At 40.3% G+C, this 12,818-nt stretch overlaps 1 protein-coding gene across 9 annotated transcripts in view; it reads right to left on the bottom strand.

The window, feature by feature from the left end:
* Positions 1–12,818, bottom strand: part of CTNND2 (catenin delta 2) — a 676,745-nt gene that overhangs the window by 13,171 nt on the left and 650,756 nt on the right. For all 9 annotated transcript variants that reach the window (XM_086740367.1, XM_086740369.1, XM_086740370.1 and 6 more), the window contains one exon: positions 4,286–4,412. In XM_086740367.1, coding sequence (XP_086596493.1) covers positions 4,286–4,412 — 127 coding nt within the window. The remainder of the gene's footprint in view (positions 1–4,285; positions 4,413–12,818) is intronic.

Below are 12,818 nucleotides of genomic sequence, written 5' to 3'. Positions count from 1 at the left end.
GCATCTTATCACCAAGTCCTAGGGATGGATGGGACACTGTGAGTTCATTTACTTCATTTACTTTACCCCAAAGTGGGATTCAGTATACCAAAATAATTCTTGACAGATTTTCATCTAAAACTAAAGATCTCTAATGACAGAGACCACATAACTGCTTCAAGCAATCCACTCAAGTGCTTTGTTTCCCTACTGTTTGGAAATGTTCCCTGATGTCTAGCCTGACTCCTTGCTGCTCATTATTTCCATTTGTCTGCTATGAAAGTAGAGAAAGTTCATGCTGTTCCTCTTCACAGCTGGCTGTTACGTGCTTGAACACTTGGTGCGTACCTCTTCCCACTGACCTCCTCTTGTGTCTTTCTTGTTCGAGTTAAACAATTACAGTCCATTCCATGTGTCCTCATAGTCTGATTTCTCCATCTCCTGATTCATGTGTGCAACTGACAGAAATCCCTAAATAATTTCTAAAGAACTTTTGTCTAGCCAGATATTCTCCTTACAACTTTTTGGGAAGGACTGAATCTCTTTTTTTCCCTTTGGATAGTATCTCCAATTTCTCAGGATCACTCTGAATTCCAATAATGCCCTTCAAGGTACATGAGCCTCCATAGGTTTATGTCACCTGCAAAGGTAATAGGCATCCTTTGTATATTATCTGGGTCATTAATGAAGCCACTGAGAAGTAGAGGGCCCAACGGAAACCTCCAAGCAAAGCATTCTTCCATTTTGGCAGTAAGCAATACCCATTCTTTGTTTTCAGTCTGTTTTGTATTTACCACACATGATTTCTGGACCATGTAATAGCTTGCCCTAGCTTGCCTATAAAAATATTGTGTGAAATGGTCTTACTCATTAGAGCAGATTTAATTTATTGACTATCCTTACCACAAAGCGCTCTAGCTATGTTGTAGCAGTAATCCAGGTGGATTTCATAAGAACAAATCATATCAAACCAATGTTTGGATTTGATATGGATACTACTAGACAGACAGTAACTTACAATACTATGTAGAAATAGATACTCCTAGAGTGAAGCAGTACCTTATGTTCCTACTATTTTTGAGGTCCTCAGATTGTGATTGTTCCAGTAATTTTCTAGAAGGAAGTTGAGCTGACTGGGCTGTGATTATATGAATAATTACATGACTTCAGGAGGGCAGACTGGCCTGCTCAGGATACTGGTTGAGAAAGTCCCTTGGGGGACAGTACTGAAGGGCAAAGGGGTCCAGGAAGGCTGGACATTCTTCAAGAAGGAAGTCTTACAGGTGCAGGAGCAGGCTGTCCCCATGTGCTGCATGACAAACCGGCGGGGAAGACGACCAGCCTGGCTGAACAGGGAGCTTTTGCTAGGACCCAGGGAAAAAAGGAGGAGTTTACCACTTTTGGAAGAAGGGGCAGGCAACTCAAGAAGAGTACAGGGAGCTCCTTCCTTCATGCAGAAAGAAAATTAGTAAGGCAAAAGTCCAGCTTGAACTCAATCTGGCCATTGTTGTAAGAGATAATAAAAAATGTTTTTACAAATACATTAACAACAAAAAGAGAGCCAAGGAGAATTTCCATCCTTTATTGGATGTGGGAAGGAACATTGCCACCAAGGATGAGGAAAAGGCTGAGATACTTAATGCCTTCTTTGCTTCAGTTCTTAATAGTCAGAACAGTTACCCCCTGGGTATTTAGCCCCCTGAGCTGGGAGGCAGGGACAGAGAGCAGAATGAACCCCCCACAATGATGGGGTAGCTTGCCAAGACACTCTCCAGCATTTATCAGCAGTCCTGGTTAACAAGGGAGGTCCCAGACGACTGGAGGCTTGCCAATGTGACACCTATCTACAAGAAAGGCCAGAAGGAGGATCTGGGGAACTACAGGCCTGTCAGCCTGACCTTGGTGCTGGGGAAGATTATGGAACGGTTCATCTTGAGCTTGCTCACCTGGCATGTGTAGAACAACCAGATGATCAGGACCAGCCAACTTAAGTTCATGAAAGGCAAGTCCTGCTTGACCAATCTGATCTCGTTCTATGACCAGGTGACCCACCTAATGGATGAGGAAAAGGCTGTGGATGTAATCTACCTGGACTTTAGTAAAGCCTTTGACACTTTCTCCCACAGCATTCTCCTAGAGAAGCTGGTGGGTTAGATAGGTGTACTCTGTACCACTTTTTTTAGCTGGGTAAAAAAGTTACAGGATGGCCGAGCTCAGAGAGTTATGGTGAACGGAGTTAAATCCAGTTGGTGGCTGGTCACAAGCAGTGTTCCCTAGGGCTCAGTTTTGGAGCCAGTCTTGTTTAATGTCTTTGTCAACGACCTGGATGAGGGGATTGAGTGCTCCCTCATTAAGTTTGCAGATGACACCAAGTTTGGCAGGAGTGTCAATCTGCTTGAGGGCAGGAAGGATCTGCAGAGGGATCTGGACAGGCTGGATCAATGGGCTGAGGTGAACTGTATGACGTTTAACAAGGCCAAGTGCCAGGTCCTGCATTTTGGTCACAACAACCCCATGCAATGCTACAGGCCTGGGAAAGAGTGGCTGGAAAGCTGCCCGTCAGAAAAGGACCTGGGGGTGCTGGTAGACAGCCGGCTGAACATGAGCCAGCAGTGTGCCCAGGTGGCCTTCTTGGCCAACAGCATCCTGGCTTGCATCAGGAAGAGTGCGGCCAGCAGGAGGAGGGAAGTGATTGTGCCCCTGTACTCGGCACTGGTGAGGCCGCACCTCGAACACTGTGTACAGTTTTGGGCCCCCTCACTACAGGAAGAACGTTGAGTTGCTGGAGCACATCCAGAGAAGGGCAACAAAGTTGGTGAGGGGTCTGGAGAAGAAGTTTTATGAGAAGCAGCTGAGGGAACTTGGACGGTTTAGTCTAGAGAAGAGGAGGCTACAATTATCTGAAAGGAGGCTATAGGGAGGCAGGTGTTGATCTCTTCTCCCAAGCAACTAGTGATAGGACGAGAGGAAATGGCCTCAAGTTGCATCAGGAGAGGTTTAGATTGGATACTAGGAAAAATTTCTTTACTGAAAGAGTGGTCAACCATTGGGACAGGCTGCCAAAGAAAGCAGTGGAGTCACCATCCCTGGAGGTGTTCAAAAACTGTGTAGATGTTGCACTTCACGACACGGTTTAGTAGGCATGGTGGTGTTGCACTGACAGTTGGACTTGATGATCTTGGAGGTCTTTTCCAACCGTAAAGCTTCCATGATTCTATACATTGGCTTCTCTTCCTTCAGAAACAGCCACTATATTTGTCCTTTTCCAGTCCTATGATAACTGATAATGGCAGTAAGATCCAAAATTTCTTGAAGTATGTTCTTTAAGCAACAGAATAACAGAAGTTAGGAGACAGTTCTGGCAAGAGATAGAACTAAGATCTCAGAGCCATAAATTTCAAGTGCCTTGCACTTACAGTCAAAATAAAATTTTAGAGAAGGAAAAAAAGAACAAGAGCACTTTACAGACTTGTATAATGACAGAGTTTGAAAACCGAATAGCAGCTTTCACTGTACTTCTGACTACATTTTCAAACTTCCACAGCAGTTGTTCTGCTGGACTAAGATGCAGTTTCTAGATAATTAACAAAATAATTTTCTTAAAAACAAAACTATGCCACAACATTGATGGCAATAATCAGTTTGGCCAATTTTAATCCTGAACTCTTGGGTTAGCTACAGAAAGACATCATTTGATTGAACAAGAAGGAAAAAGCACATTGAAAGGCTGTCTGTTTTACTCTTTATTTCAGAAGATTTTCACTGGGAATGGTTTTATCTAACCAAGGTATGTTCTACCTTAGACTAAGCAGAGGGGAATATGCCCAGACTTCTTAATAGAAAAAATTAAGCAGCATAAGTTGAGATACTTACATTACTTCATTGTATGGATCATACAGAATTAACGATAGCTGGTGTAAATATGGCATCAATGTTTCATGAAAATCTGTAGTCAATCTTTTGTGAAATGTACAAATGCATGTGTATACACTTATATACACATACACATATAATAATCAACTTAGATACCTGAGATCTAGTCAGGTAATCCCAATTAAGAAGGAACTGCATTAGAAGTTGTAACAAAAAGTTATGGAATATTCTTTCTTCTGTAAAACTTTATAAAGTGTTAACAAAAAATATTCTTGTTTTGAACAGATAATTCAGGTAAGAGTAAAGAATATATTTTGTGCCCTTCCACCATTGTTAAAAACAAATCCAGATGCCAGTGACATTGCTTAAACAAGGAAAATGACAGTGAGGGATTACCTCTGTCTTTACCTCAGTCCTGAAAGCCTGGTCTTACCTGAGCGGTTGTTAGGAGACATGCGCACGGGAGAGATGGAGGGCGTGCGTGATGAAGAGTACGGTCTTTGCCGATCCCTTTCTATTGTTGAAGATGAGGCTACAAAGTGATACTGGGACCATCCATCCTGCAACATCAAACGTTGCGACAGCAGTCAGTGAAAATGCCATACAGTTCCCCATTCTAGGTACAGAATATTTTCCTCTTGTGTTTTCACTACGTATACACAAGTGGGCTACTATCGGTTTACTGCCACTGGGTGGCAAATTCTAAGTGGTGCAGGATACGATGTGCTGACTGTACTGACACACCAAGAGAAAAATTAAAATGCAGAAAGTTCTGTAAAATAACACATTTCAGGCAGACTTAAATTATGAAAACACTGAATAAATTTTTAGGCTATTTGTTCAATTGTTCTATCTTTCTTCATGCCTCTATTTTCACATTACAACTGGCATTCTGCCTATGAAAATATTCCAAATCATAAGAGCACTTGTTTTCACAGTGAAAATCAATTTTTGCTTTAAAAAATTTCTGTCTTACAAGGAAATTTTGAAGTAAGTAGATGGCGAAGCTCCAGGATTCTTAAAATTATTGTAACTATTTGGGTATCTATAGTCTAGTTATATTAACTGCCCATTTATTCACATATGAGGGAAAAAGAATCAATGCATTTTCCTCATTGCATTTCTCTCCAGGATTTACAGAAAGAAATTATATTCCCTCTATTTAAAACTGTGGTAATGGTGATATATTTAAAAAAAAAGAAACAAAGTAATACAAACACTAGAAAGAGCTAGTTCAGAAATAAAAATAGGAGAGTTTAAATAATTTGTTTTGTTCCTGCACCATAATAAAATGAAGTAATCCAAAATAATGTACTTTACACTTTTAAAAGGATATTAAAAATAGTTTGAATATATGAGAGAATAAATTGACTTTTGCTAGTGCTCTTATTAAAAAACAGTATTTCAAATGTCTTAAAGTATTGATAGTTTTTAACTGTCTTTACCAGTGCTTAATGTTAAATCTAAATCAGTAACACAGATTTTTCCCAGTCTCACACTGAAGGCATAAGCCTTTTAAAAACGTCTACTTTCTGTCAGGCTCAGTGGAAAGTGAGTCAAGCACCTGGCATGGTGCTTAACAAAATTTTTGCAATGAAATGCTGAATAAAAACAAACACAGTACAATATTACCAAAAAAAAAACCAGCTGGAATTTTTGCCTTGCCTACAGAAAAATACTTCCCTGTTGGGGTAGTAAAGAATATTCCCACCCTCTACCTCAGGCTACTCCAGACATCCAGTCCCGAATGCCACCCCCTCCCACGCTGTGCCATTGCCCAAGGCATCTCTCTGATTTCGTTCCCTCCACAGAAACTACGGGCACCTCGCTCTCGGAATTGCAAGAGAAAATGCCCTGAAAATCCCCCTTCCGCTAAACTTTTAAGAATGAGAACTCAGCAAGAGTGAGATACTTTCTCTTTTAAAAACAGCAGGAGGAAAGAAGATACTTGTACTTGATATGGAGGGAAATGTTATAAATAATTTAGGATAGACGGATGTGACACCTAACTACAGATTCTGAATGTCTGTACTCCTTACATAATGCATTTGTATAAACGTGTGTGTATCTCAGTTGTAATTTCAAAGGAAAAAAAAGGGAGGACTGAAGTCTGGGCCACAGCTTTCAGTATAGAGTCATGACTTTCCCTAGAGTCCATAGTGAGTGTTTGTCCACAGGGTTCACTCATGTTTAGCACACTTCACTGAACTGCACCTCGTATTTCCTGACAGTCATATAAGAAAATATAAGGAAGAACACTAGTTAATTAATAAAAAATAGTGAGCCAACTTGAAAAAAGAAATAGTTCATCTTTAATATCACTTGCTTAAATCAAAATTTTCTGTATCCAATGTTTCATTTCCAATAAGCTGCCTCTACACAGCCATGTCTTCCAACCTAGATGGAGGATCAATGACAATGCAAACAAAACCATCTCTAAACTCCTAATTTCTTAATGTTAAACTACACCGGAAATTATTGGAAACTTCTAAAAACATATACATATATATATAATATGTATATATAATACATACATATATATTAAAATAAATAGTAGTTTATAGTTATAATGAATAGCTTAAGTCCAATAATCTTACCCAAGCACCAGGACTGTAAATAAAACACCTAGCATTATTTTTACATCTCCTGTTAGTAATAACTTGCACAGTGATTTCTCTACTATAAAAATGAAGTAGCAAACAGATGAGAAGCCCACGCTGTTATACTGCTGAAGAAAAATGGTTCTCTTCTTTCTCCTTCTCTGGGGTCAGAAGTTCTTACCAGAAAAGTGACTCTCTAAATTCACACTGTTACAATTTTCTGATAATTTATTTTCTTTTAAACAGGCCACTGAAGAGAAGATACCAAGAGGACGGACTCTACATCTATTAAAAGGGGAAGGAATAGACTATTTATTATCGTCTGCCTGCAAAAGGAGGAGACATCAGCCACGCTTACATAGTGCAAGTCAGAAATGCTTCCAGCTTTGTGGATCTGGATGCATGCATGGCCAGGTACACTTTCCTTTTGCACTCTTGCTTCCCTCAAATAAATGACTGGCATGTGAGTCAGAAAAAAGTGACCTGAATCTTCTCCTAAACCTTTTTTTCCTGTTGTCTATTCCATCTGTATTGTTTACATTAATACCTGAACCCTGGTTCTGATAGGAAGTGGATGAAATACATCCCTGTTATCTGCACGGTCCCATGGACTCTATAGGAATAACGTGTGGCATCAGTTTTGTTCTGTGGAATATCAACAGGTACTTTGTCAACATTGCTTCCCCAGAAACAGCATTGCAAGGTGCCTCAGCAGTGTGGGAACAAAATCCAGCTGTAGTTGGGATGCTGGCAATAGCATTCTGTGTGGCAGATGTTTTTCCTTCTTCTTCTTCTTCCTGCAAATTTTCATTACTCTCTTTGCCAAGAGCAGTGCCTATCAGAATCACAGAATCTTTACAGTTGGAAAAGACCTCCAAGATCATCAGGTCCAACTGTCAACCTAACACCACCATGCCTACTAAACCATGTCCTGAAGTGCCACGTCTACATGTTCTCTGAACACCTCCAGGAATGGAGACTCCACCACTTCCTTTGGCAGCCTGTTCCAGTGCCTGACCACTCTTTCCATAAATAAACTTTTCCTAATATCCAATCTAAACCTCCCCCGATGCAACATTTCCTCTCGTCCTATCACCAATTACCTGGGGGAAGAGACCAACACCCGCCTCACTTACACCCTCCTTTCAGATAGTTGTAGAGAGCAATGAGGTCTCCCCTCAGCCTCCTCTTCTCCAGACTAAACCGTCCAAGTTCCCTCACCTGCTCCTCATAAAACTTGTTCTCCAGACCCCTCCACCAGCTTCGTTGCCCTTCTCTGGATGCGCTCCTGTAATCCAATGTCCTTCTTGTAGTGAAGGGCCCAAAACCGCACACAGTATTCGAGATGCGGCCTCACCAGTGCAGAGTACAGAGACTAACCTATAGTGAGGTGAGGTCTTCAAATAAAATCTGCTACAAACTTTCAAGTTTGCAACCTGATCAGCTCAATAAAATAAGACAGTAAAAAAATAAACTCTAACACAAGTACTGTGGTGGCCTGGCATTGCTTTTAACTAAACAAAGCCTACTGCTGTCACTGTACAACAGCCTTCATGGTGTTTTCCAACAGCATCATGGGCAGCTCCCAGACCTCACAGTATTTCAAAACCCTAATACTTTTAAGTCATCTATCTTTAGCTCTCCTCTGCTGCAAGGAACAAGCTTCTTTCCTTGGAAAGGTAAACAGTTTGTAACAAATTCATTAAAACTATCCCCATCAACAGTTCCAAAAGCTATTAGCGTTAAATATTGAAACTAATTTTTAAGAGCCTAAAGGGAGTATTTTCAATTTAATGCTGAGATAAATACCACCTGACATGATGGCTGCTTTCATTAGTTTGTTTCAGCTCTAGTGCCTATAAAGAAATTTAATTAAATTGATTTGGGCACTTAAAGGTACAGTATATAGCAGCGTCCTGCTGAGAAGAAAGCTAACTCAAAAGCAAAGAGTGTGAGACTGCATTTCAGAAACCAATTTACCAGCCACAAACGTGATCTAGGAGAGGAAGAGTAAGACAAAAAGATCTGACAAATTGGAAAGAAATTCAATGCAATTCTGTTACAGAATGGATGCATTTGTTAACTGGCAGCAATTAATTAATAGGTGGCAACTGCACACTACAGGAGGGCAGAGAACGACGAGAGTACAGAAATATGATTATAAGTCCTTATCATCTCTTCCAAGGTATCTTCTACTAGGCATTTCTCTATTTTTCAACTATAATGAATATGAGTATTCTCCCTCAATTATATTTCATGAAGTCCAGTGTTAAAGCTTGACTGGCAGTGACATGTTTCTGATGACACATTCTTGGGAAAGCTGCAAGAATTAGATTTGGGGTGAGAGTTGGTTAACCACTGTAAAAACCAAAAATGATACTGGACTTTAACTGATCACCTTTTACTGGACTTAAGGAATAAAGAGGTCCTTTGTTTCTCTACTCAACTTTAAGTCATTTTAAAAATAAATACATTTCTTCAGGCCCATGGAAAATAATTATTTTGTCAGAGTGACTAAACTTACTGTGCCAAACACTTATTGCTTAGGTATCTTATGAAAATATAATTTGGCTTTTCCACATTACTGTTTTAATGTTTAAAATCTAGGGGGAAAGAGAAAGCAGTTCACTATTGTGTTTGAAAGAATTTAAAACTTTCAGAACTCTCTGGTAGCAGAGTCCTTGATTTGAGGAGATGATTTGCAGAGGTGGGTGATACCAGACACACCACCACACTTGTAGTGCAGCAACTGTGATGACTGAGTGAAATTAAGCCCTGATGGGAAATGACACCATGCTGACACAACGGGAAACCAGAGCTCCTGCCTGAAGAACTCACAGATGAGAGACGAAAGAGAGGGGACCAGATACAACGAGGTGGCCAAGGAATGTGTGATGGAGTCGCGGATGGAGCACTGAGGCTGCCAGCCTTGGTGCAGTGCGTAGCCTGGATGACCTCATGGCATCCAGTCAAAAAGATACCCCATATTGGCTGACGTGCCAATAGCCTTGCAGCAAAAATAAAAACAAACCCTACCCTTTAACCTATTATGCTGATCATCTACTAAAAAGACACTGACTTAAAAAGCACTGAGTGGTCCAGAAAAACTGTACAATGGCTGCATGCACATCAGTATCTGTCAATGCTGAAGAGCGTAGTCTGCCCTGACTCCTGGGTGACTGGTGTTCTAACATTGTCAGGAAGAAAGAGAGCAACTTCTCGGAAGCAGAGAAGTCTCACTAAGGAAAAGAAACAAAAATGATGCACCAAATCCAATGATTAATTAGCTAAAACCTGAGAAACTACAGAGAATGTTGTGTCCTGCCTCCCTCAGGTTTACAAACTCTCCAGCATGCTACTTCTTGCTTCTGGCACCTGATCCTCTTGTGACTTGATTTAAGACATTTTTCCAGATGACTTGAAGCATACAAGAATAGACTTGTTTTATCATCCTGCTTCATCATCTGTAAATTAGAATTTTACTGGTTCCAGGAATTAATTGTAACAATATCTGTTCCAGTAATGGTAACAAGCTGTAGAAACGAAAAGTTTTGATAGGCAACCACTTGCAGGAACTGGTAACTAGACTCACCATGGTGTTAGAAACAGGTGATAAGCAACCAGGCAAAGTGCCTGTAAGTACGTAATGTAGGAACTGCTCGCTTTGAAACTCAGCCAGACATTGCTCTGAGTTGCTGGTGTTACTTCTTTCACAAGCTGAAGATTGCTGTCAGGTTAAATGAAACATCCTGACTGGTGTGCATGAGTGTGACACTGTCTAGAGTAAAAGATAAATCTGATGTGAATTAAGTCAAGGCTCATCAGACTTATACAGGTCTGGGCAATTCTTCACTGGGAATTTGTTGTCACGATGCTAATAAGACAGAACAGAAATTAGAATTGGATCAAATTATCTACACATATTGACAAACGAAAGTTATGTGTGTGACTTGACTGCGGTGAGAGATCTAAGATGGTAACAAGGTTGGGGTGATGCACGTATGTATCTCATGGAGCTCTGAAATGCGACTTTTGAAATCAGTAAATGATTCCTGAAAGGATTGTCCTTTCTGGATGTGCTTTTGTTGTTTCCAGGAAAACTCAAGACAAGCAGAAAATTCCTGGGCATTGATCTGCTTTATGATATATTCTCAATAAATCTACTTCATTGACTTTTTTTTACTGCCATCAGCCAAACTACAAAAAATTATAAGCAGTACATTGACATTTTTACTCCTCGGATTTTGTCTTTTGCTTCCAAAGTGGGAACTGTTGTTGAACAGAGGAGTAGGGATTGAGCCTGGAAGATCTTGGCATTCTTCTGGCTTATACACTAGCAGTTGTTGCTTGCATTAAATCCTTCAAACCGATTCTGCTTTAAGTCTGCAAGTGCAAATCTGGAGTAATTTCACTGGCTTCAAAAGATGAAGGGCTGCTGACTCCAATTCTCCTTTCTCCCCTCTTCTCCCAAAGAGTTTTTAGCCCCCAAAATCAATAAAGTGAAGACATGGATCACTGAAGATCATCTTAATTTAAAGATTTTAGTATTTATGTTTATAGTCTTATGTTCACAGCTTATAAAAGAAAAAAAATTACTTAAAACAGAGTAATTATTCAAGTTTGGGAGATTTACAATTATTATACTAAGTTGGATAAAAGTGCAGGAGTTGCTCACAGTACGACCACTTAGCTGAAGTGGTTAAAGGAAAACAGTTTGCTTCCCATGTCTTCTGACGATGATAATCATGCCAGTTACTTACTGGTTACAGGTTATATCTGGAGTACGAGACCTGCTGCTGTGTAAGCCTAGGAGGAAGGCCACCCGCTCATTCCGTGCACAAACACAACCAAGGGGAGAGGACAGAGACCCCACTGAGAGCACCAGAGGACCGGTGCCATCACTTAAGCCAAGGCAAAGAGCAGCGGTGGCTGAGCTGGGCAGGGAAGGACCAAGCCAGCTGGGTGGCAGAGCTGCCACTGGAGCAGCCACCACTCCCAAAGGCTCTCAGCCCCGCCCGCCTCAGTGTCTAATGCCTGAGGGGGCTGCCTTGCTGGCAGCATGGTCGACACGGCTGTGTGATACAGACACTGCTTCAATCTCTTACGTTGTGCAGTGGGCTTGACCTCCCCACTACTCTCCTTTTTACTCTGAATTTCAATGTACAAATGGCTTTTACTTATAAGTGATTGTTTCTGCATCCCAGACACAGCAGAAGTTCAATTGCTTAAAAAGCTGAAAGAGAAATATGTATTTAGGGCAGCATGAGGCTTAAAGAAGGGCTCCTAGTCAGACAGTCATTAACTACAGCAAAATTGTCTGGCGCTGGAAGAGGATTATTAAGTTTTCTGGAGGCTCTTTAAAGTGACATTTTCAGAATCAGTGGTTAAACTCATTCTTTTTGAAACGAGATGCGTACCGCCCAGCCTCCATCTCCAGCTTCTCTGAAAGCAAAGTCATTATTCTGCTATTGTCAGCGTTCCACCCCAAAATAATTTGGAGTATTTTCTCTCTCTGTTTTTCTCTTGTGATTGCAGACCCTGAGGTACTACATTCTTCTGAGATTATAATTTGTTTCTTCTTTTCTTGCAAAATACTACAGATGGCCTTGGCCAGTCTTCTTTTTCATATGTTTTTTTTTGTGTGTGTGTGTGTGCAGTGTTATCATCTCCTAATCACTTATCTTCTACCATAATTTTACATCTTATCCCTTGATCTTAGCTATGAAGAGACAAACGATAAGGGAGAGATATGTTAATTACTTGCCAAATCTATCCAAGTGAGAAACAGCTGGGTAACTATCCCCGGTTGTTTTATATAGTGCAACTATGGAATGTTTCAGGAAATCACTGAGGCATTGCTTTACCTGTCCATAATTAATTATTGATTTCCTGTTGTGCGAGCTGCGAAGATGACAAGACCTAATCTGATGAATAAAATTGCTATAAGAAAAGGGAATCGTATGTGAGGCAAAGCATGAAGGACAAGACTTCAGATACGGCAGAGTTCATTATTCATTTTGCTGAGGTTGTATGCAGCTACATAACAAACTTTTCAAATACTGCAATAAAATGGAATAAATTCATTTTTCAAAGCATCACTTTGCCTCTTAAACAAAAATAAAATTGTTTTAATATATTTTAGATGAAATGAAGGCAGTATTTGGCCCTTCAGCTAGAATATTGTCTCCTAGTTCCCCCGCATAAGGTATATCAGCTATAATTTAAATTATTAGCATCACAAAGAACTATTTTTGCTTGTATCTTGTATGCACACACAAAAAAACCAACTTGCATCCAAGACAGTGTTTACAATAGTTTTTGACTTGTATTGGCATTTTCATTACAGTAATGCAATTTCACCTCTCT

Source organism: Chlamydotis macqueenii, chromosome 2 (genome assembly GCF_036417535.1).
Source record: "Chlamydotis macqueenii isolate bChlMac1 chromosome 2, bChlMac1.mat, whole genome shotgun sequence".
NCBI lineage: Eukaryota > Metazoa > Chordata > Aves > Otidiformes > Otididae > Chlamydotis > Chlamydotis macqueenii.
The sequence above is the reverse complement of the archived record's forward strand: the minus strand, read 5'-3'. Positions and strand labels throughout refer to the sequence as shown.